Raw genomic sequence first — 26,711 nt, 5'->3', positions numbered from 1 at the left:
AGGGGGAAAAAAAAACGGTAATTACATTTAAAAACTGGCACCTGACAGCTGAGTGAATTGCCTGCAATTAAAATTTTTTTTTTTTTTTAATTACCAGCCATTCTTTTACATTCATCTGTCAGTGGGGAACCCCGCTGACAGCTGAAACATTAACACATGGTTGTCACTACTAAAATACTGCATGAGTTATAACTCATGGGGTATTTTAGTAGCGTTTACTGTTTTTCTGACCTTCTGAACTGATTAATTGGTTTTCAATGCACTCCTATGGGAAACAGTGTTTTGGTTTACGAATTCTTCGCTATACAAAATGTCCTGCAGAACGAATTAAAATTTGTAATCCGAGGTATTACTGTATACCCAAGGACCAGCGACGTACTGGACTTAGAATGGTTATACCAGGATGATGCCTACAGCTACAGGCATCATCCTGGTATCATTTTTTTCAGTCGGTGATTGGCTTTCATGTAAAAGCAATCCTAGTGGCTAATTAGCTGCAGGCTTGCTTTTACAAGCAGTGGAAGACGATGCCCCCCTCCCCCACTGCCTTCCACAGCCTTCTTGGGCAGTCCCGTGCCATCAGGGTAACCTGAGAATGCAGCCGGAGTTTCTGCTAGCTGACCATAGAGCTAATTGGAGACCAGAATGGTGCCAATCATCTCTATAGCCTAAGAAATTGGAAGCTATGAGCATTTCATCACTTCAGTTTCACAGGATATAATCAGCGCCATTTGTAAATTGGGAAAGCATCTGATCACACCACATCTTGGTTTGATTAGATAATGTAAGGGCAGAGGTGATATCTAGAGTCTGATAGAACCCAGATTTCTCAAAAAAGAATATATGACAATGCCCATTGAAGTTATAGGGGATATTTGCATTCCCTGTGATAGCATTAACAGTGATAAAAAAAAAAAAAATGAAGGGGACAGTGTAAAAATAATAAAAAATCAAAATAACTTAAAAAAAAAAATACACTCACCCCCCCCTGCGCACACGCGCATCTGCGTTTGTGAGCATTGACCCTGTGCCAATATGGAAACAGCGCTTGCACCATGCAGGTGAGGTATCGCCATGAACAGATTAAGGACAGGAATTCTAACACTAGACCTCCTCTGTAAATCTAAAATGGTAGCTTGTAAAGGCTTTTAAAACGTTGCCTGTGGATATTAAAAACGTGTGCAGTTTGTCGCCATTGCACTGGGCATGCACAGTTTTAAAGCATGTCATGTTTGGTATCTATTTACTCATCATACCATCATCTTTTATATGTTACCAAATAATTGGCCAATATTTAGTGTTTTTGTGCATTAAAAGTAAAAAAAAGTGTATTTTAAAAAAAAAAAATAGCGTTTGAAAAATCGCCGTGCGAGTACTATGTGACATAAATTGCAGCATCCACTATTTTATTCACTAGGGTGTTTGCTTTAAAAAAATATAAAATGTTTGGGGTTTAAATTAATTTCCTAGCAAAAAATACTGATTCTTTTCATGTGAACAAAAAGTGTCAGAAAAGTGTCAGAAAAGGCTTGGTCTTCAAGTGGTTAGAAGAGTGAATGATGTGTGGCATAAACCTCTAATGCTGGGCATAAAATGCCCCCACCCACCAAAACGACCCCTTTTTTGTTGCTCACTGTGCTGGTGAGATACTATTCCGCAGAATATCCTACCTGAGGGACCTGGAGGCTTGTAGGAGACCAACTACAGGTGCATTGGTACCAGCCAGGATTGTAAAGGATTCAGGGTGATCCTGAAGGCTTTTTGGCCCTTGGGGTCGCCGAAATGAGGTGAGGAGGCATTGTAGCCACAGTGGAAGAAGTGTGCTGACACTGGCACAGATCTTATAACACCATTTGCTCGTTGCATGAGCATATTAAGCACCCATCAATTTTATTATGGACTATTCGATTATTTAGTGTGTTTATATGTGATTATCATGTTTTTATTGTTGTCCTTTACTAACTGAGAAGAATTCCCTCACTTATGCCAGAGACACAATAGGTGAAAATAAATCTTCCTAAAGTAAGGGAAAATCCACTCTACTACAAATGTCCTCACATCTCATGTTTCAGCGATTACGGTCATTTTGGATCACCCTTCACATTCTATTTCGATGATATGATGTGTTTAAAGGAATAAAACATGACATAAATGATCCAACTACAAAAAAGACAGAAAGCATACTGGGATCATGTAAAATCCTCTACAAATTTTTAATAAAATATCTTCTACTCACAATAGATACTTGAGATAAGTGCATGTAAATAAAACTGATCTGCACACTCCACTTCAGGGCTCTGAAAACACTGTTATGCCCATTTGAGACAGTGATGACATTTTGCTAAGGGTTCGACAGTTACACATCAGTTCAAGAAAGATTCTACGTATATGGATTTTATGTTACATGTGCCTATTATACCTTTGTGAGTCAAGATATCATTTCTAATAGGAACTTATTGAGAATTTTACACAATGTCAGAGTATTGGTCAAAGATTTTCCACTCTGGAAGAAGATGCAAGGCCATAGCCGTAATCTTGTGTTCAACAGTTTTATGAGTAACTCTGGATGGAAGTATCCTCAGTAGGTTTGTATTATTTCAACAGTTAAGTTCTGACTGTTGTGTTTTTAGTATTTATTTATAAGTGATACAACAATTAATTCAGTTCTAAAGAAAATTGTTAGTTGTATAACATTTTATTTTAAACTAAAGTTACTGGAGGGACTGCATGACCTCAGGGTGTTGACCCCTGTAACAAAAACAAACAAACCCTTGATAATAAAAAAACAATGGGAACAAGATTCCTAGGAACTCTACCAGTGAAACATAAAATAACCACTGCCAATAATACTGCCCTGTGTGTTATAAAACAAAGGGGGGAAAGCATGCACCAAATATAGGCAATCTCCTAGCACCAATTTTGATTTAGAAAAGGTTCAGCTAGAGATCATGGATTCTTTTTCTCTGATCTTATAAGGAATCCCTGGCTGTTAACATTGTATTCTTTAAGTGCCGATTCTCTTCTCATTTGCTGTAAAAAAGGAAGCTGCTGAAGTTCTTTGGGAAGCTCAGAGCAGGGGGTCTGCAAAAGATAAAAACTTCACAGGAGTAAAATGGCTACACAAGGAAAATAAAACAAAGGAAAACTGTAAAAAGAAAATATGCAGTTCCACTTGGCCAACTGTAGGACTGTGTGGACAAAGACCCACCCTGAGTCCCCCCCTGGAGTCTGGCTGAATGTTGGAGAAACAACATGGTTTGTGTCGCTGATTGCTGGAATATGTCAGTGACCTGCAGCATCCTCGCAGCTCTTCCAAATTCAAAAGTGTCAGCACATGTTTGCTAGGCAATACATTTCAGAGGGCCTTGAGGAAGGAGACCATCTAAAACACACTCCCTAACACTTTATTGTCACTCTCTAACCTGGAAGAGTCTGTTGTGAGCTGCAAGGATGCTACAGGACACCAATGAAATCCAGCAACCAGCAGCAAAAGCCGTACTCTTTTTACATAATTCTACTAGGCTCAAGGGTAGACTTTGTGCACACAGTGTCTCACCGCTGGTCAAGCAGTGCTGTTTGATCTCATCTTTTATCCAAGCTTAGGATGAGCTGATGCTCTTACATCACTCTTGTAAATGCAATTGATGTGTCATTATTAATAGTCTATACATTTACTACTGCACTTAGGTTGTTGTGCCCTGTGTCTCTACTTTGTTCGTCTACATATAATATACTGTATATAGGCCATATTTGATGACCCCCTCCTTCTGAAAGTGCAAAAGTGGTTAGTTTGGGGAATTACGTCATGCACACAAGCGCAGGTAAAAGCCAATCCAAAAGCCATCTTTGTTTGTACGAGTTTTATCGCATACAATTGCTCAATGTGCACGCATGCAGGAGCGTGCCTACAGTTTCTGGTACCAGACATTTAAGGGATGCTCTCGCTCACTGTCAGTGCTGACTGGCCTTTCAGCTGTTCCCTGTGTCCTGCTACTACTCTGCGGTTTCCCTTGTTGCTGACCCAGCTTGTCTTTGACCTGAATTATGATCCTGCTCCTGCCTTGTCACTAGTTCCTAACTGTGGCTCTGTTCCTGACCATGTCGCAGCCTGAATTTTCTGTACCTCGCTGCCCGTCTGCTGCTAACCTTGTCATTTCAGTCTCTGATCAGGTATGTGACAGGAGGGGGTGGGTGCAGCTGCTAAGAGGCAGAGCCAGCTGTCAAACAGGCAGCTGGATGGAACTCGGCAATATAGTCTGTCTCATTCCTGTAACTGCAAGAGAGCTTTTCTGTTGAAAAACAGACTTACTGGCTGAAACACAGGATGAAAAGAATGAAATCCTAAAAAAGGAAACGGATATAGCCATCACATCTAAGATTTGGTAAGCTGCAATATAATGAAGGTTTTCTTTTAGGTTTTTTACTGCTTAAATTCTTAAATATTTAAAGCCATAAGTGAATATTTTCACTTTGAAATATTAGCACTAGCATTGACTTCATTTAAATATAAAGAAACAGGTAGAAAAAGTTTGACTAACCTCAATCCTTTCTAAAAAGTCTGGTTTTCCTGGGCAAGGAGCACTGAGATAGTTGTTAACTAACAGTGTAAAGTCAGCAAACATTCCATCCAGCATAGCCTGGCGCAAATTTAGCAGGTGCAATACTTCTAAAGCCAATACTTTCAGCAAGGTAGCAGACATTGGACGGTCAGACCAGACATTGGGGATTTCCTACATAGGAATAAAAAAAAAATGAGTTAGGACATTACAAAGAACAAAACAAATTAGCTCTTGCACTGCCACTATTCTATAAACCAAACTGATAAAAGCTGCTGCCAGCACCAATAATGTGTTCCCACATTAAACAATGAATTAAATAATAAATATCACACTGCTCTGCAAATATCAAAATCTCAATATTCATACTAACAAACATACACAAAAAACATTTAGCAACAATTATATGTAAACATGAACCATAGTGAAAACTATTAAATTTACCCAACTATTAAATCAGTGTTTTATTTTTGTTTGTTTTTTTTAGCAAAAACATATAGCAGAATACATTTTGGCCTACATTTTTGAAGAAATTTGATTTTTAAAAACATTTTATTGAATATGTTTTATAGCAAAGAGTAAAAAGGTTTTTTTTTCAAAATCTTTGGTCTTTTTTTGTTTATACAATCAAAAACCCTGTGGTGATCAAATACCAACAAAAGAAAAAAATTATATAAATTTAATTTGCGTACAGTGTTGCATGACCGCCAGTTATAGTAGCGCAGTGCTGAATAGCAAATAATGCCCTGGTCATGAAGGAGGTCAAATCTTCCAGCACTTAAGTGATTAACAGTTTTCAGACTATATTGTAGTGTGGTGCATAGTTTACATATAATTATTGATTTATGATTTTTGTGTATTTTTTTAGTATAGCAAGGTCAATATCGATATTGAGATTTTGATATTGGCAGAGCAAAGCGGCACTTATTTATAGGAGAGGATAGCTAAAATATAATAAAATATTTAATGTGTTTCAAAAAGTACTGTTAACTTTATGGATGAATTTAATTAAAGAGCATAAAAAGCATCTGCAGTCTTGAGGAAAGATAAGCACTGTCTTATTTATGATGATGAGTCTATTTATGAAGGTTCTAAAGTTCTTTAGAAAGGTACTGTCCAAACCCCTGTGTCCCACCTATGTATACTAGCCATGCTCCACCCCAAATTATTAAGCTATATATTTTAAATATGGCTGCTGTTCCAATTTTGTGTTACAGTGATGTTCTAAGGTGCTAACAGCTGAGACCTCCCCAATCTATCTCTGCATTGTTGGGAGTAACAGAAAGATTGGAGGAACACAGGGCTAGAGCAGAAAATACAATCATAACCATCATAATTTTAGGAACATAGGACCCCCCCCCCCCCGCGCACAAGCAGGTAAGAGAAATTGGACTGCCCATCCACGAGTAAAGATGGCCGCCAGAGCTCCACGATGCTCCGACGGCGTGACGTCACCATTGGTTGAGCAAACTCCAGCATTTTTAAGTGATATTAAGCATATTTTAAATGACACTAGAAATATTATCACAACCACTAATACTTTTTTAGTCACAGCAGACGTTGTCTCCCTCTACAGCAATATTGCTCACAAAGATGGAATGGAAGTAGCCAATTTTATCCAAGCACTCTGAGCAGTTTACCTCCCCCACAGATCGATTTCATTTTGCAATTATTAGATTTTGCTATGAGTAAGAACTCCTTTTGGTTTAACCAAAAGTACTATCTACAGATTAAGGGTGTATTCATGGGGGCTAAATTTGCCCCTAGTTTAGCTAATTTATTTATGGCCCGCTGGGAGGAATTTTTAATCTACGGTAGAGAGTGGCCAAAACTCATCTTTTACAAGAGATATATAGATGATGTCTTCCTCCTTTGGAATGGAGAGGAACAGGTGCTAATTAACTTTTTTAAAACTCTTAATGCTAATGATTTGAATATTGACCTTACTTACACCTACAGTACCCAGGAGATAAACTTTTTAGATCTTACGCTTATTAACTATAATGGGAAAATTGTTACCAAGTCATATTTTAAGAAAACATATAGAAATAGCTTTATTCCGATAAGTAGCTGCCACCACCCTATGTGGTTATCTAATATACCCTAAGGACAGTTTTTAAGATTAAGATGAAACTGTTCAGATCTTGACACCTTCTCCTAGATTGTAAGCTCTAAAGAGCAGGGCCCTCGATCCCCTCATGTATTGCATTGTATTGGTATTGTTCTGTCACATGTTCTGTCCCCCTCTGTAATGTACAGCGCTGAGCAAACTATTGGCGCTTTATAAATACTGTATAATAATAATAATACTACATTCATGCTAAAATTTTGAAACATAGGTTCTTAGAAAAAGGGTACAATGAACATAACCTAGACGACACCAGCAACACGGTGGCTAGAACCACAAGGGAAGAAACACTGGAAATAAAGAAAAACGTAAACGTACACAAATCTGCCCTTTTGTAACTACGTTTTCCACCCAACATAAAGCTATCAATAGAATTATCAACAATTGGGGAATACTCAAAACCGATCCACTCCTCTCTAAGATATTGCCGGACAAGCCAGAAATCATTTTCTGCACAGCCACAGCCTTACGTCATTACCTAGCTCCTAATGTGATCAACCCCCTAAAAACTTCTCTTTTTGCTGACCTTAGGGGTTTCTACCCATGCAACAAGTGTATTATATGCATATGCAACAACAGTAGGAAACACAAAATGAATTCTTTTAACTCACAAAAAACTGGGAAAATGTTCAATATTGACAAGTGTATCACTTGTAACAGTAGATACGTAGTGAACCTACTGGAATGTCCCTGCCAATTACAATGTATTGGGCGAACTACCAGACGACTTTGGGACAGGCTACGGGAGCACGTAAATAATATTAAAAGTGGCTATAAAGAACATTCCCTATCAGATCATTACAGGCGTCTCCACAAAAAAGATCTTACATCATTGAAATTTGTGGGAATTGATTTGGTTACACCACATTGGAGAGGAACCCACAAAAGGAGAGCAGTTTCCCAGCTCGAAACAAAATGGATACACTTACTACGCACTTTACACCCTACACGGGCTCAACGTGGAAATAGGCATTAACTGTTTTATTGACAACAGTTAATACTTACTATCCTCATATATCCATTCCTCATCTTTTTATATCTTTTTTATGTTTTTTGACCGTTCATATCTATCTGATTCTATATATTAATTTTTATTTCTTGATATATTTTTAATTTCATCTTTAATGGGGGTTTTATCTTCCACTATTATTGATTAGATCCCCATCTATAACGATCATTTCCTCCTGACACATATATTGTATTCATTTTATCTCTATTATGAATTTTAGTAGGTGATTTGATAATAATCTGAATTTATATGGTCTCACGTACATATTTTTCACCTTCATTATCATGTATTTTTTTAAATACTAGTCAATTTTTAATAAACGATTTACTCCAAATATCATTATAATAGTATTTATTTTATATGCATTATTTATACATTACTTTATTTTGGATGGACTTTATCACCAATCAGTTTTGCATTTTTTCCCTTAATGGTTTTAATGTATTTTAGCATCTTTTATATATGTATTTTTTTTAGTCATTTATGGATATACACATATCCTAAATTGTTTCAGGTCTTAACCGTTTTTTCCCATGACCAAAAATTATTTTAATCAATTTTTTATTACCGTATTTGCCGGCGTATAAGACGACTTTTTGACCCTTGAAAATCTTCTCAAAAGTCGGGGGTCGTCTTATACGCCGGTACACGTTAGGGGGGCTGCGGCATTAAGTACAGGGGTTTGCAGGGGCTGATGTCTCTTACCTGGATCCAGTCCCACGACGATCCGGTCCAGGAAGCGCGGCGTCTCCTTCAGTTCGGCCACTGGATGTTCGTGCGGCTGCTCGGCTCCGCCTCCTCACCGGTGATTGGCCGCCAGAACTGTAGCTCAGGAAAGGCACACAGGCGGCCAATCACCGGCGAGGGGGCGGAGCCGAGCGGCCCCGCGAAAATTGAGTGCCGGAGCAGCAGGTAAGTGTTCTGTGTAGAGGTGCTGCTGCAACCACATATGCTGGCTGCAGCAGCACCATACGAGAACAGGGTCAGCAAGTCTCAGTGAGAGGAATAGTGCCCCATCATTGGTGTCACTGATACCAATGATGGGGCACTATTCCTCCCACTGATACCAACGATGGGGCACTATTCCTCCCACTGACACCAACGATGGGGCACTATTCCTCCCCCCCACTGACACCAACGATGGGGCACTATTCCTCCCCCCCACTGACACCAACGATGGGGCACTATTCCCCCCCCCCACTGACACCAACGATGGGGCACTATTCCACCCCCCACTGACACCAACGATGGGGCACTATTCCACCCCCCACTGACACCAATGATGGGGCACTATTCCACCCCTCACTGACACCAATGATGGGACACCATTCCTCCCACTGACACCAATGATGGGGCACTATTCCTCCCACTGACACCAATGATGGGGCACTATTCCTGCCACTGATACCAATGATGGGGCACCTATTCCCCCCACTGATACCAATGATGGGGCACTATTCCTCCCACTGACACCAATGATGGAGCACTATTCCTGCCACTGATACCAATGATGGGGCACTATTCCTCCCACTGACACCAATGATGGAGCACCATTCCTGCCACTGACACCAATGATGGAGCACCATTCCTGCCACTGATACCAATGATGGGGCACTATTCCTCCCACTGATACCAATGATGGGGCACTATTCCTGCCACTGATACCAATGATGGGGCACTATTCCTCCCACTGACACCAATGATGGGGCACTATTCCTGCCACTGATACCAATGATGGGGCACTATTCCTCCCACTGATACTAATGATGGGGCACTATTCCTGCCACTAATGCCAATGATGGGGCACTATTCCTGCCACTAATACCAATGATGGGGCACTATTCCTGCCACTAATACCAATGATGGGGCACTATTCCTGCCACTAATACCAATGATGGGGCACTATTCCTCCCACTGACATCAATGATGGGGCACTATTCCTCCCACTGGTGTGCATTGGAAGAGGGGTAGTCTTATACGGCGAGTATAGCCCAAACACTAAATTTTAGCAGGAAAAGTAGGGGGGTCGTCTTATACGCCCAGTCGTCTTATACGCCGGCAAATACGGTAACAATATAACTACTATATATATTTTTTATCTGGAACTCTATTGTTTATATACATTGAATGCTATATTTGTTTTTCCGGACCTCATTACTTTTACAACCCCCTCGTTGAAGAGTGGTTCGGTATAAATGATTACTATGTCACTCTGAGTACCGTTCGTTTACGTCTCAGTAAATAATCACAACCAATTAGCACTCTGTTGCCTTTGAACACTGATTATAAATGGCCATGGGAAAATGGCACCCGCTTTCACACAGGTGCATATGGTTCTTACCTCCAACAAAATGGCGCTGACCTAACGCGCATGCTCCATCCCCTATTTAAGTTGACGGCGCGCGACACGGTGGAATTGGCAGTCCCCTCTGAAGACATGCTGGTGCACGAAGCGCGTATGGAAGAGCCAATTACGCAGTGACATCACGCCGTCGGAGCATCGTGGAGCTCCGGCGGCCATCTTTACTCGTGAATGGTCAGTCCAATTTCTGTTACCTGCTTGTGTTATCGAACTCGTTTTTGATGCATCTTTAACCCTTAATAAATATATTTTAAAATTTACTACACTATGGCCATTTTTCTATCTTGACTCCTCTGTAGAGTACTGATTCCCTAGATGCCCAGTACCAGTTTCAAGCATTCAGAGAGGGAGCCTCCTGTTTACCCTGTGAGCTGCACCCATCCATCCTTTAAGGGGAACTCTGGACACCCCTGGATCATCATTTAAAGCCCCAGGATCCATCCACCCTGAGATGGAGTGATTTCCACACCTGACCTGGCCCTGATGATCCTTTGATGACACCAGGATATATTTTATAACGCGCATTATAACTGCTCGTCTGGTGAGTGCGCATTTCTTCTGTTTATGAAAGCACAAGCACCTACTAGAGCAATCAGGATCATAAGAGCACTAATTAGTCACCTATATGAACTATTAATTATACTTGGTTTTAATTATTTATTACACACGGACTGTGCACCTATTATTTATTACTATTATTAATTTTTAGCGCTGCACTTGTTTATATTTAGTGTCTATTTTAGGTTTTATCTGGTTACCTTTATGCACAGCTGCTGATATGTTATATCTGGATTATAGTGGTCTCACACATACCTACAATTTGTATACTATATCTTGAATGTAATAGCACAAACACCAACATTAACAAAAATTAAAAAAAATTCCAGAGATACCCTTTGTTGCTGTGCTTCCAGAAAACTTACTTTAATTAGGGTGGGACATTCATTTAGAACCCAATGCAATACTTTAATGAAACATATATTAGAAAGCTGCAGCTATGAGGCTAAAGGAATACAAAAGTAAACAAACAACAAAACACTGGTAGTAACAGAGAACATGTAATCACTCACCCTAAGGTTTTAAGGCTTTTTTCACACTGATGCGGTGCGGTTTGACAGTACTGCGGGTGCAGCACAGTGTACCTGTGGGTTTGGTGTGGGGTAGCTGTGCTTTCCCATTGACTTCTGTAGCAATTGTACCCACAGAGATGGACGCGGTTCAACCATTTTGCTCCAACCTCCGTCTTGGCAAAGGATCATCCATCTTGTACAAATATACCTCTCCTCATCCCCCTCCCTCTCTGAGATCCACAGTGACATGTGGTCGGTGTGTGTCTTGGAAGTGTCACAGGCAGGCCAGAGCACAGCAGGCAGCTCTGAGCTGTAAAACCTTTCTGAGCTGGGTGCTGGGCAGTCTAAGAAACTGTGCAATCTGGCACCTCGTAAAAGGATAACCCAAGGCTTCCCCTGAGTTCAAAGACATTCCAGGGGAGTCATAAAATAGATACCACTTTTAAAATCCATTTTTCCCCTATGTCTCATATCTTAGAATATGAGAGACTTACATAAAAACCAGGCATATCTTCAGATTGCTCACGATCAGACAAACCGTTTGATATGTCACCCTCATTGGCTGGAATATATAGGAAAGCAAAAAATTACATATCTTGAACCATTCAAGTATGTGTTTTATATTTCATATCTAACCGTTCCTCAGATGCGTCTGCATATTAATCTACCCGCGGGTGGAATGTTACTTGTGCCTAGGAAAAGTTATGAGCCAAAATATAAGCTATCAAGAGATTTTGGTTCTAGCTTGGGTCTCCGCCTAGACACCCCTTCCCCAAATGAGGCATTGGTCCTTGGCTTCAGAGACACCCCCTTCTGGGGGACTACAAAATAGGCTGTCAGGTCTAAGAGAAGTTGAAGAATTCTCCCTTTTAACATCAGAACCAACTTGGGAGACGGTGCCCTTTTGCTCTGAAACTTGATCTGCTTAACCCTGGACTATTGGCAAGTACTCTACCTCTCTAAACTTCTGTTACCTCTTTGCTGTGTTATTGCTCTCTGTGTATTTATATATATTGGTTACATCTTTTTTCTGTAAATATTTTTATTGCACCCTTTTGACCTTTTAGTAATAAATCTTTCTTTCTGAAAGTGCTGAACTGTTTCTAAAGCTACTTACGAATTCATGCCACTGAAGAACGCTGCTGTGTGTGTTTAACCCTCTGCATAACCTGTCTGCGATGACAGTGGTATACAGACGATTATCTAATCATCATAGTGTTATTGCTGATATTGCCGAGTTTCCTCTTTCTCTGTACAAAAAGGAGGTGGTGGCAGTGTGAAGGGTTAATTGTGTAATTAACCTGACCCAGTAACAATCGCGCTCAGGCTGCCGGTACATCGATTTGAGGTCCAGTGAGCTGGAAAATCGTTGTGCAGGGTGCAGCTGGGCATGGCACTGTTACTCACATGACATCGCGGCATTAGATTGACTACTCCTTCGGTCACGAGTTTGGTGAGAAGGGCAGGGGTCTGACGTCGCGATCGTCACAACTTCTATTTCCCGTGATTTTAGTGCGCTTTCTCCTGCATGCAGGACTTTTGGTGTGCTTTTCATAAAATGCACCAAAACTGCAGGACATAAGAAAATCAAAGGGAAAGGACAGTTAACCTGCAAAAAAGCATTGCATCAGTGTGAAAGGAACAAATATAAGAACAAAGGTTTCCAAAGCAGGGGATTTCAGCTTTATACACCATGAATAGGTAACAGAAAGAGCTACGCCACCTGACTCTCATCAGCTGTGCCACTGCTTAGGCCCTAAACCTTGGCCTATGGCTGTTTGAGCTTTCCTGGCTCACACAGCCTTTTGTTGCAGACCCTCAATCCACGACACAATAGTGTTCACTTGCAGCTCCCTGAAGCTACTGTAATTCCAGGTGCCAGCCTGGTTAGTGCTAACATGCCCTTGCTGCTGCCTGCAGCATTGACCCATGCCCTGGCCTATCAAATAGGGATTCTCCTGACACTCCAAGCACTCACTCCTCCAAGACTTAGACCTTCCTGTGTTCCCGTGGACTCATCTAGTTGCCACAGCTTTCCCAATCTCCCAGACTCGCTCAGCTGTCCCGATTCTTCCAGTTCCATGCACAAGGAATCTTGCCAACATGGAGTGCATTCTCGAGTGCTTCACCTCTCCTAATCAGAGTATACTCGTTTCCTGGCTGGAGCACACAGCTGTCTCCTGACTGGGGGTCCTGAGCTATGGCCAGTCCTCGCTTTTAATGAGTGTGCACACCCGAATACTCAACACAACATGTAGGTGGTGGATGTTGGCTTTTGACCCAGTGAATGCTCCAGTAAGCAAGGGGCCTTTAGGGGTGGAGGGTGAAGTAGGGAAATGGCCAGGGAGATATATGTCAGCTGGGAGGGGGTATATAATTTAATGGCTGCCAAGCACTGCAGAGAGATGCACAGAGGCAGCAAAGGAAGCTGAATGCAGCAGCACAGAGCACCAGTGCCTACTGCCTCCTGCAGACTCAGCTGGCTTCCTCCCCTCTCCTAACTTCCCTGCAGGTTCAGTCCAAAGTCCTCACACACTCACCCCCTCTGGCAATAGTGGGATGTCACCTCTGCAGCCAGTACTGGAGATTAGAACCTGAGCTCTGTATGGCAAACTCAGGAGGTGGAGCAGGTCAAGACTCAGGTAGGAGTCAAAACAGCCTTCTTCTCTTCTCACTGGAATTCTTCACTCAAACCTCGGGGGAGCGTTCAAAGAGCGTGCTGCAAAAGTGACTGCAGAGCCCAATTTCAGTCTTCACAGGACTGAGATTGAACTCTGCAGTCACTTTAGCAGCAGTTTTCTTATTCTGGGTTACAATCCTGTGCCCTTTTGTCTCTTTCAGTTGACAATGCTTATCAGATGTTTTTTCCGTAAACAGTTTATGCTGTCATAACCTTTGATACTGTACCTTGCAACATGGCAAATAAATTGGTAACTTCAGTCACAGAGGCACCAGCTAAGCAGGCACCAACAATTTGCCCTCTTTGAACCTCAGTAAACGCTGACATGACTCCATATTACAAGCAGCGCACGCAGTGAATTACAAAAGTGAGGCTTCCCACCTATAAGCTAGGTGTTTAATCACACAGCGAAAGCAAAAGAACGTTGCATCACTTCCACTTTTAATGTGAAACATGTCGCCACTTCCACCCCTGCAAATCATGTAGTGTTTCCATTTTTTTGCCTATCCCCTGTAGTGTCAGGCTAGGACAGTATGTAGTGGTAAGGTGCTCAATCACTTACTGCACGGCTGGAGACGAACGAGGTTGTCATCTCCACTCCTCCTTTCTCCTTCTCAGCTAAGCTAGAGGAATATTTAGTGTAATGCTTGGGCAGTATGTAGTGGCAGGGCAGTCAGCGACCAGTATGTTGTGGCAGGGCAGTCAGCAGTATGTAGTGTTAGGCTAGGGCAGTATGTAGTAGCAAGGCTGTCAGGGAGCAGTATGTAATAATAGGGAGGTCAATCAGCAGTATGTAGTGTTAGGCTAGGGCAGTATGTAGTAGCAAGGCTGTCAGGGAGCAGTATGTAGTGATAGGGAGGTCAATCAGCAGTATGTAGTGTTAGGCTAGGGCACTATGTAGTGGCAGACTAGAGAAGCATGTAGTGTTAGGATAGGACAGTATGCAGTAGCAGACTAGGGAAGTATGTAGTGTTAGGATAGGACAGTATGCAGTGGCAGGGAGGTAGTGAGCAATATGTAGTGACAGGGCTGGCAGGCTAGGGCAGAATGTAGTGGCAGGGTGCATAATCACTTACTGCATGGCTGCTCTCTACACTCCACCTTTTCCTGGGGGATCAGACAGAGTGAAGCAGCAACCTGTGGGATGAGTGAAGAAGGTAGCCACACCCCTGGTCCCATCCACTAACTCTGGCTGCATAGGGAGATATTCAAGAGCACCAGGGGACAACCTAACCTAATTAGGTGACAGAAGAGAGTTACAGGCAACCCCCAGCCAAGCTCCCTGCTGACCCAATCCTTGGCCTAGCTAGACAGTGTTCATATTTACACTTACCACCATTTACTAAATTTATATAGCTGCAAGGATAGGGAAAGCACAGCTGTCCCCATGGGTGGGATCTCAGGGCACAGCCCAGAACAAAGCAGTCTTTGGACCACTGAATAAAAGGTGAGACTGTCTCAACAAATCTGGGACAGTTGGCAAATATGTCATTGTATAAAAAAAATAATCTATCAACTCCAACAATATGTCGTTAACGGTTTGGGGTGAGAAATATGCAGTGAATTTTTGCAAAAAACACTAACCTTCATCAAGGTTTGTTTGATGTTTAGGAAATTAACTTGTGTAGATGGCATGTTCAAATACCGTGTTAAACATTCACTCACAGAAGATGTTCGATGAGGAAGGAAGCCACCAGTCTCCATGGAAAACAGGTACACATCACCCACCTTGTTAAATAATACCAAAAACATTATGATAGAAAAGATATACAGGATTGCACATGATATGATGATATAAATATGAGCTGTAAATATTATACTGTATAGACCTTTACACAGAAGATTCCTGAAGATTAAAAACAAAAAAAAAGAAGGAGAGGAGTACACTCAGGTGAAAAATAAGGGCTCATGTTGACAGGCATTTTTTCATTTTAATGCAAGCATTTGATAAGAAAAGGTAGCAACTGACTTGCTTTGCCTGCAGTTCAAACACACTTTAATAGGACATTCTGCATTCAAGGAAATGCAACAGAAAGCAGATCAAATACAGGCCAGCAAAATTCCATTGACTTTGAGTACTTATGGCAGTTCAGAGTCTGCATCTGATGTGTGTTCCAAATGCACCTGTCAACATTAGCCCCCAAATTTCTCTAACAAAATAATGTTATTAAAATTAATATTACTTTGATGTTTAAAGCTCTACACCAAACTTTTCTTTTTTAAATGCTGTGCCCCCACAGAGGTTGTTTCTGGAACCTTTATTTTTCACTATCAGTATCAGAACACACAATACTGTCAACAATTATGACAGTGTACTTAGAGGTGCTGACAAATATACACATGCAGTAGCTTTCATTACCTCCCACTTCACCCAAATTATCAGCTCCCCCCCGCCAAAAAAAAAAAATACCTCATGTAGAGCATTGGCCAAAAGTTTTGAGTGACACAAATATTAAATTAATTTCAAAAACTGTGCTGATTCAGTCAAAAAAACAAAATAAGTGAGCGCTTGAATGAATACACAGCAGCTGTACACCAAAAAAGGCACCATATAACCTTCCGAGACGTATATATATATATAAAGGAAGGGGAGGTGCAGCGCTATAAATACTTAATAAACAGCAAATCGGATATATAATATACTAGACAGTGACTGAGTGGTAATGAAATAAGGCCACTGAATAGTGGCTACCAAAGTGAAAAAAGTGCAAAATAAATAAAAAGAGTCCAATGAAGGGGTGCTCTTAAGATTCAAGATGATCCTTATACGTCCAATGATTGGAACCGCAGGGTGATAAGTAATGTAAAGATTGCGCACTCACCAGATACGCAATCTTTATGCGCATTTGTATATACTGTCACCGGACCTCTGGAGTCATCAGACTGGTCTGGTCAGATCTGGTCAGCAACAATTTCCACTGCCTGGCGTTCGGATAGATGCGGCTGCTCTGTAGATCTGGCTGGTTTTCACCAGAGCTCAAATAAACAGAGAGGGCCACATAGTGTGATATCCTTAAAGTATTTATTTCACATACAGGCATAGGATGACATAGGATGGCAGATATACTCCAATATACAGAAGATATACTGACCCAGATGCAGAACAAAGATGGCCGCCGGGGCCCCTCGTGGCGCCGGCGGCAAGGCGTCCAACCTACTGTAGCTCTCCCTGACGCGTTTCGAGCAAAAGCTCGTACTCATAGGGGTGCAGCTTACAGTAGTGGACGCTAGTGACACTGTTTAAATACAAGACGGAAGGCGGCGCATGTGCGGTATCACCCGCGCCATCTTCCGTGTGCTGGATGTCTGCGTAACGGGCGCCATTTTAATGTAGCCCAACCCGACGGCGCATGCGCAAACGCCCTGTTATCGGGTACGGAGACAAACAGCAGGCAGTAATGTTTATTAAGTATTTATAGCGCTGCACCTCCCCCTCCTTTATATATGTGCTGATTCAGTGTTTCTAGATGTTTTTGTCAGATGTTACTGAGTTATACATAAGTATAATTAAAAGCTTGCTGTCAATCAACTTCTGGGCCACATCCTGACTGATGGTAGTCCATTCTTGCATAGTTAAGGCTTGGAGTTTGCCAGAATTTGTGGAGGGGGGGGGGTTTGTTCACCTGCCTCTTGAGGATTGACCCCAAGTTCTAAATCAGATTAACCACTTGCCCTCCTAAGGATTTACCCCCCATCCTGACCAAGCCTTTTTTTGCTATTCGGCGCTGCACTATTTCAGCTGGTAATTGCGCGGTCATGCAATGCTGTACCCAAACAAAATGCACAGGTGAAACTCGAAAAATTAGAATATCGTGCAAAAGTTTATTTATTTTAGTAATGCAACTTAAAAGGTAAAACTAATATATGAGATAGACTCTTTACATGCAAAGCAAGATAGTTCAAGCCGCGATTTGTCATAATTGTGATGATTATGGCTTACAGCTCATGAAAACCCCAAATCCACAATCTCAGAAAATTAGAATGTTAAATGCAATCAATAAAACAAGGATTGTACATAGAACAATATCGGACCTCTGAAAAAGTATAAGCATGCATATGTACTCAGTACTTGGTTTGGGCCCCTTTTGCAGCAATTACTGCCTCAATGCGGCGTGGCATGAAAGCTATCAGCCTGTGACACTGCTGAGGTGTTATGGAAGACCAGGATGCTTCAATAGCGGCCTTCAGCTCTTCTGCATTGTTCTGTCTCATGGTTCTTATCTTTCTCTTGGCAATGACCCATAGATTCTCTATGCGGTTCAGGTCAGGCGAGTTTGCTGGCCAATCAAACACAGTAAACCCATGATCATTGAACCAGGTTTTGGTGCTTTTGGTAGTGTGGGCAGGTGCCAAGTCCTGCTGGAAAATGAAGTCAGCATCCCCATAAAGCTAGTCTGCGGAAGGAAGCATGAAGTGCTCCAAAATCTCCTAGTAGACGGCTGCGTTGACCCTGGACTTAATGAAGCACAGTGGACCAACACCAGCAGATGACATGGCTCCCCAAATCAACACAGACTGTGGAAACTTCACACTGGACTTCAAGCATCTTGCAGAGTGTGCCTCTCCATTCTTCCGCCATACTCTGGGTCCTTGGTTTCCAAATGACATGCAAAAGTTGCCCTCATCAGAAAAGAGGACTTTGGACTACTAAGCAACAGACCAGGTCTGTTTTTCTTTAGCCCAGGTAAGACGCTTCTGACTTTGTTGTTCAGGAGCGGCTTGACAAGAGGAATACGACATTTGAAGCCCATGTCCAGGATCCGTCTGTGTGTGGTGGCTCTTGATGCACTGACTCCAGCCTCAGTCCACTTCTTGTGAAAGTCCCTAACACTTTTGAATGGCCTTTTCCTGACAATCCTCTCCAGGCTGCAGTCATCCCTGCTGCTTGTGCACCTTTTTCTTCCACAGAACTTCCAATTAATGTGCTTTGATACAGCACTTTGGGAACATCTAACTTCTTTTGCAATTACCTTTTGAGGCTTTCCCTCCTTATGGAGGGTGTCAATGAGGGTTCTCTGCACAACTGTCAGGTCAGCAGTCTTTCCCATGATTGTGATTCCTACTAAACCAGACAGAGACCATTTAAAGGCTCAGGAACCCTTTGCAGGTGTTATGGCTTAATTAGCTGATTAGAGTGGGACACTTTGAGCCTAGAATATTGCACCTTTTCACAATATTCTAATTTTCTGAGATTGTGGATTTGGGGTTTTCATGAGCTGTAAGCCATAATCATCACAATTATGACAAATCACGGCTTGAACTATCTTGCTTTGCATGTAATGAGTCTATCTCCTATATTAGTTTCACCTTTTAAGTTACATTACTGAAATAAATGAACTTTTGCACGATGTTCTAATTTTTCGAGTTTCACCTGTATGTCATTTTTTTCCACACAAATAGAGCGGTCGGTGGTATTGGATCACCTGTGTGCTTTTTATTTTTTGTGCTATAAACGAAAAAAAAAAAAACATATTTTGGTATAGATAATGGAATTTACACAGCTTTTACTTTCTGACTGCCTATCACATTTCTTGAGGTGCTAAAATACTAGGACAGTACAAACACCCCCAAATGACCCCTTTTCGAAAAGTAGACACCCTAAGCTATCTGCTGAGAGGCATGTTGAGTCCATGGAAAAAAACATTTTTTCCACAAGTTTTTAGAAAATGACTACTCAAAGTCCAGTGATGTAGGAGTACATCACTGGTCCTTGTTGAATGTATATGCCATTTTTTTTTATGCAGCCTGTGGGCTGAATGAAAACAAGAGAAGAAATCTCTGCCAGAAAAAGTGTGTGGTGTGCCCACCATTAGAATATACCGCCCTGCATCCACCCACTTCTAATGGTGGGCACACATGAAATGTTCTGTTTTTGTCATTCAGCCCGATTTTAAATATATACCAATGAGGGAAATATATGGGCCATCCACCCACTGGCCACCCCAGGCCCCCATGCTTTTGGCATATATGCTCTTTTTTTTAACTGCGGATGAAAAATCTCATCCAACAGCACTGCACACAACTACTTATGTATATTCTGAGAGCAAGTTCCCGTTGCTGCCAGAATAAACAGGTTGGTGCTGCAGCTGAATGTCATTCCTGCAAAGAAATCAACAATGGTTAACAATAAAACAGTAAAATTGTAACAATAGAACAGTAACAATGACAAAAAAAAAAACTACAACTATTTTTGGTTTTTAAAATTTAAAATTGTTTTTGGATTTGTACTTTTTTTTTTAATTTAACTTTTTAAACCAGATTGTAAGGTCTTTCAAAATGCCATAGCAAGTTTCCTGACTACCTAATATCTTTCGAGACCCTATGTAAATATGTGCCCTGAACTGTGCCATGCTGTACCCTATACTAATACTCCACTAGTGTGTGGTAATGACGGAAGCAGTCCTTGAGGCAGAGAACAGGTTGGCCAGGACAGGAGGGACAAAAAAAGCGGGTGTCACGCCTCATTGTATGTCTGATACAGACACATCTTTTTTTGGCGTGTCCTTTGGGTTGGGGTACCAGGAATGGCATCGGAAAAATGCCTCTCATGTAGCTGGCTAAATGCATCTGGGTTGGGGGTTTGGGACACAGCACCTTCTGGATACAAAAGGGCCTGAAATTTTAGGAAGGATCCACATCAGTCAGTTGCTTTGTAAAGCACAAAAGCATTATATAGAGCCAATTGAAATAAACAAACGGACACTTTTTTGTTACAGCGTCTGGATTTTCGGGAAACTAAGCACGGCTTCATCATCTGGTTGTTGAAGTCCACCCCTCCCATGTTAAGGTTATAGTCAAGGACACAGAGGGGCTTCTCAACAAGACCAGCTGGCATGGCAATTTGGATGGTCAGGTCTGCGTGAATAGAAGACAGGACGAAAACATCCCGTTTGTCCTTCCACTTCACTGCAAACAATTCCTCATTTCTCAAGCAGGCTTTTTCCCCCTAAGATGGGTATTTACAAGCCATTGGGGCAAGCCCCCGCGATTAGGTCTCACGGTGCCACATGCGCCAGTTCTAAGATTGAACAAAGGTCTAAATAGTGGCACGCTTGAATACAAATTGTCCACGTTTAAGTGGTACCCCAGATGGAAAAAGGGTGACACCAAGTCCCAAAATATCTTGCCACTGCTCCCCATGTAGTCTGGGCATCCGGGGGGCTCCACATGACTATCTTTTCCCTCGTACATCCAAAACTTATATGTATAGCCTGTTGCCCTCTCACAGGTCTTCTACATCTTGACCCTATATCTGGCATGCTTGCTGGGGATAAATTGTTTGAATGCAAGGTGGCCAGAAAAATTAATGAGGGACTCATCAACGCAGATGTTTTGCTGGGGAATATAGACATCTGAAAATTTTTGATTAAGGTGATCTACGAGGGGCCAAATTTTGTGGAGCCGGTCAAATTCAGGGTCCTGAGGACGACAGAGTGTGTTGTTGTTGAAATGCATAAAACACATTATACTCTCATATCTATGCCTGGCCATGACAGCAGAGAACACGGGCATATGATGAATCGGGTCTGTGGACCAATACAACCACAATTCATTTTGTTTTAGTAATGCCCATGTTGAGGGTTACGCCGAAAAAACTTTAAATTCGGAAAACGTAATGGGTTTTCATGCGAATGGTCTGGCAAGGCTTGAATTTGGTTTCCCGATGATAAACTGTGAAAAACAGCGCCAAAAAAAATCAAGGGGAGTAGTTGAATTTGCTGTTTCCACCTGAATTCCAGGTTGGGCAGTGAATGGGGGAAGTACGGGTGCTGCAGAATCTGTAGGCTGCCAATCAGGATTTGCAAGCACATCCAGAAGGATACTAGGAGCTCTACGGGCCTGTGTGCGAATTCTTGGTGGTTACGGGGCAATACTTGTGCTCGCAACCGCACCAGCTTGTACTGCACTTATAGGACTTGCCATGTCACCAAGTGATACTGCAGTGCTGATTAGTGAAAGACCAGGATGTACTGGGCCACTGGTGCTCGCCAGTTCACCAAAAGGTAGAGCGGCACTAATACTGGCACTGCTGCATATGAGAGTCATCATGCGATTGTAACATCTCAGCAACCTGGCAATGGGGTCGGGTACACCTGATCTTAGCAGGGACCTCTTCTTCATCTTCTGAGCTATCTGTCAGGGTGCCACTGCTGTCTACAGGTTAGTATTCTGAGGCTGATTGTGTCAGTGAGTCTTCCCCTTGGCTCTCATCTGACAAGCTCAGAATCCTGTAGGCCTCTTCATTAGAGTACCTTTCCATTGACATTTTGGCCACTAAATTTATAGGTACCTAGTACGACTGATGGGAAAAAGAGCACCTTGCTGTCAGGGACTGCTTAAACCACTATAATTTAATTAAAAGAAGTAAAAACCGAATGCCCACTCACATGTATATAGCTTTTACATTAGCCTGAGGAAGTCACGTGTTCGCGTGACGTAACGCGTGGGACTTGGTGACGCAATTTCCGGCGCGGACGCCATATTGGGACTCCAATACATATCCATGCAAGTACACCCACAGCATGTGGTTTTCAAGGCTAATGTAAAAGCTATATACATGTGAGTGGGTATTCAGTTTTTACTTCTTTTAATTAAATTATGACATTATTACACTATGGAAGCGTCTTCTTTTATATTCCTTCTGACTGCATGAGAATTGGCTGATTCTAATTTTACTGCTCTGGAGAGGGTTCCTGCTGTGCCAGTATCCACCAGTGAGGGGGATTGATCCATTGCTGTACCTGATACCTTTTGGAAGTGGGTCCTGGCTCCTGGTTGATGCGGTATTGTATGAGAAAGGCTTTTTGGCCCTGCAGGGTCACTCCATGGAAGTGAGGGGGCATTTTGCCTAGTGTCGGATATCATCGTATTGTGTATACACCTTTAAAACACCAGCACTATCTAAGAACTATAAAACACATTCACTGTTTAAGGTGTATTGGACTTCACATTTTGGCTGGAATATATGGAGTTCATGTGACTTATTATGTTGGGTCAATTATATAAATTTTTTGGACTAATTTGGTCCATATAGTTTATGTCACTTATTTATTTATTCACTTATCCCCGAATTAGGGGTCACTGTTCTGTGGTTTTCACATATATTCTATTCATCACTATTTTCACTTGTATCCGTAAGTTTTGGCTGATTATTTTTTTCAGCAACAGAGTTGTGTTGCATAAAGCCTTGTGGCTTAATTTTCATTATACACAGTTTCAACTTTTTTTTGGTTTTTCACTTTCACCCATTTCTCATTAGACTCATTCACCTTTCCAACCGCTTCATCTCCGCCACCCCCCTTTGCCAATCCCTCCACTGGCTTCCGGTTGCGCAACCGATCAAATTCAAAATCCTAACGCTGACGTACAAAGCTGTCCACCATACTGCCCCGTACTACATCACTGACCTAATATCCAAGTACCGTCCAGCACGCACACTCCGCTCCTCACAAGACCTCCTTCTCTCTAGTTCCCTGGTCTCCTCCTCCCATGCCCGCCTCCAGGAATTCTCCAGGGTGTCACCCATCCTCTGGAACTCCCTGCCCCAACCCATCAGATTATCACCTACTCTTCTCTCCTTTAGTCGCACCCTGAAAACCCATCTCTTCAGGGAAGCCTACCCCACCCCCTGCTAACCTCCTCCACTCTTCCTACCACTCCATCCCCCACCGCTATCTCCTCCTGAACCACTATCCCCTCCCTCCTAGATTGTAAGCTCGAAAGAGCAGGGCCCTCGATCCCCTCATGTTTTGCATTGTATTGGTATTGTTCTGTCACATGTTCTGTCCCCCTTTGTAATGTACAGCGCTGAGCGAACCATTGGCGCTTTATAAATACTGTATAATAATAATAATGTTCACTGTGTATACGTACATCTTGGGATTATTTCTTATAGAAACGATTTAGTTGCATTATAGAAGTCTTGTGGCTTTATTTTTTATCACTGTTCTTTTGGGATCCTATTTAAGGGTCATATCACTGTTTTATGTGGACACAATTTTTGAAAGAAGCAGTATATATTTTTCATCCATAGTCACCTATTTATTTCCAGTTGTGTACCTACAGTCAGGTCCATAAATATTGGGACATGGACACAATTCTAACATGTTTGGCTCTATACACCACCACAATGGATTTGAAATGAAACGAACAAGATGTGCTTTAACTGCAGACTGTCAGCTTTAATTTGAGGGTATTTACATCCAAATCAGGTGAACGGTGTAGGAATGACAACAGTTTGCATATGTGCCTCCCACTTGTTAAGGGACCAAAAGTAATGGGACAGAATAATAATTATAAATCAAACTTTCACTTTTTAATACTTGGTTGCAAATCCTTTGCAGTCACTTACAGCCTGAAGTGTGGAACACATAGACATCACCAGACGCTGGGTTTCATCCCTGGTGATGCTCTGCCAGGCCTCTACTGCAACTGTCTTCAGTTCCTGCTTGTTCTTGGGGCATTTTCCCTTCAGTTTTGTCTTCAGCAAGTGAAATGCATGCTCAATCGGATTCAGGTCAGGTGATTGACTTGGCCATTGCAGAACATTCCACTTCTTTCCCTTAAAAAACTCTTTGGTTGCTTTTGCAGTACGCTTTGGGTCATTGTCCATCTGCACTGTGAAGCGGCGTCCAATGAGTTGTGAAGCATTTGGCTGAATATGAGCAGATAATATTCCCGAAACACTTCACAATTCATCCGGCTGCTTTTGTCAGCAGTCACATCATCAATAAATACAAGAGAAGCAGTTCCATTGGCAGCCATACATGCCCACGCCAAGACACTACCACCACCATGCTTCACTGATGAGGTGGTATGCTTAGGATCATGAGCAGTTCCTTTCCTTCTCCATACTCTTCTCTTCCCATCACTCTGGTACAAGTTGATCTTGGTCTTATCTGTCCATAGGATGTTGTTCCAGAACTGTGAAGGCTTTTTTACATGTCGTTTGGCAAACTCTAATCTGGCCTTCCTGTTTTTGAGGCTCACCAATGGTTTCCATCTTGTGGTGAACCCTCTGTATTCACTCTGGTGAAGTCTTCTCTTGATTGGTGACTTTGACACACATACACCTGCCTCCTGGAGAGTGTTCTTGATCTGGCCAACTGTTGTGAAGGGTGTTTTCTTCACCAGGGAAAGAATTCTTCTGTCATCCACCACAGTTGTTTTCCGTGGTCTTCCGGGTCTTTTGGTGTTGCTGAGCTCACCGGTGCGTTCCTTCTTTTTAAGAATGTTCCAAACCGTTGTTTTGGCCTCGCCTAATGTTTTTGCTATCTCTCTGATGGGTTTGTTTTGTTTTTTCAGCCTAATGATGGCTTGCTTCACTGATAGTGACAGCTCTTTGGATCTCATCTTGAGAGTTGACAGCAACAGATTCCAAATGCAAATAGCACACTTGAAATGAACTCTGGACCTTTTATCTGCTCATTGCAATTGGGATAATGAGGGAATAACACACACCTGGCCATGGAACAGCTGAGAAGCCAATTGTCCCATTACTTTTGGTCCCTTAACAAGTGGGAGGCACATATGCAAACTGTTGTAATTCCTACACCGTTCACCTGATTTGGATGCAAATACCCTCAAATTAAAGCTGACAGTCTGCAGTTAAAGCACATCTTTTTTGTTTCATTTCAAATCCATTGTGGTGGTGTATAGAGCCAAAAATGTTAGAATTGTGTCCATGTCCCAATATTTATGGACCTGACTGTAGGTTACACCTTTTTTTATGTTTGGGTGTTATCACTGTTCTCCATGAGTTTGGATGTTTCATGTGTATTCTATTCTATATTTTTTTCTAATTTTGTGCATATTATCACAGCATTTTCATTATTATTAATACTTTGTGTGGTATATTTATAATAGGAGTTTATTTCTCACTTAGAATAAGCGCAGCACCAATTAGCTTTATATTTGTCATTTTCCCATCTGGTATATGGTAAGGTGTTAGCAGCTTTTTTGTTCTACTGATTAGGAGGCCTAGAGTGTGGAAGGACCATATAGATATATTATTTGTCACCAAACTGTTCTTGGAGAGTTGCTCTTGGAGGATGTTTTTGTACCATTCTTTATTCATGGGTGTGTTCTTGGGCAAAATCGTGAGAGAGCCCACTCCCTTGGTTGAGAAGCAACCTCCTACATGAATGGTCTAGGATGCTTTACTTTTGTCATGACACAGGACTGATGGCAGTGCTTACCTTTTCTTCTCCAGACAAAGATTTTTCTGGATGCCCCAATCGGAAAGGGGATTCATCTGAGAAAATGACTTTACCCCAGTCCTCAACAGTCCAATCCCTGTACCTTTTGCAGAATATCAGTCTGTCTCTGAAATTTTTCCTGGAAAGAAGTGGCTTCTTTGCTGCCCTTCTTTACACCAGGCCATCCCCCAAAAGTGTTCGCCTCACTGTGCGTGCAGATGCACTCACACCTGCCTGCTGCCATTCATGAGCAAGCTCCGCACTAGCGGTGCCCCGATCCCACAACTGAATAAACTTTAGGAGACGGTACTGGCGCTTGCTGGGCTTCATAAGCAGCCTGAAGCCTTCTTCACAATAATTGAACCTCTCTCCTTAAAGTTCTTGATGATCCAATAAATGGTTGAGTTAGGTGCAATCTAAACCTTTTTGTGCAAAGCAAGGATGACTTCACTTGTTTCCTTGCATGTAAACAAATATTTGTGTCATTCTCAGAACATCTGGCCAAGGCTGTACTTTGCAATGTTAACAGGAACCTGGCGCTGTCCATTTGGACCATCACTCAATGCAGAGTAACACAAGAACAGATGGGAGGGTGGCCTGTGTCCTATATGTAGGATATAGTAATTTGATATATATATATATTATTTATACAGTTGTGTTCAAAATAATAGCAGTGTGTTGAAAAAAATGAATAAAGCTCAAAATCCTT

At 41.9% G+C, this 26,711-nt stretch overlaps 1 protein-coding gene across 1 annotated transcript in view; it reads right to left on the bottom strand.

Annotated features, from left to right (window-relative positions):
* Positions 1–2,189: 2,189 nt before the first annotated feature.
* EXD1 (exonuclease 3'-5' domain containing 1) overlaps positions 2,190–26,711 on the bottom strand; it is a 230,794-nt gene continuing 206,272 nt past the window's right edge. Inside the window, exons 7-9 of the mRNA XM_089654319.1 lie at positions 15,390–15,533; positions 4,539–4,730; positions 2,190–3,081 (exon numbers count right to left, since the gene is read on the bottom strand). Coding sequence (XP_089510445.1) covers positions 2,947–3,081; positions 4,539–4,730; positions 15,390–15,533 — 471 coding nt within the window. The 3' untranslated portion in view covers positions 2,190–2,946. The remainder of the gene's footprint in view (positions 3,082–4,538; positions 4,731–15,389; positions 15,534–26,711) is intronic.

Source organism: Staurois parvus, unplaced genomic scaffold (genome assembly GCF_062004578.1).
Source record: "Staurois parvus isolate SC_StPar_1 unplaced genomic scaffold, SC_StPar_1.0 ptg000751l, whole genome shotgun sequence".
NCBI classification, from domain to species: domain Eukaryota; kingdom Metazoa; phylum Chordata; class Amphibia; order Anura; family Ranidae; genus Staurois; species Staurois parvus.
This window is presented reverse-complemented; position numbering and strand designations above follow the sequence as displayed.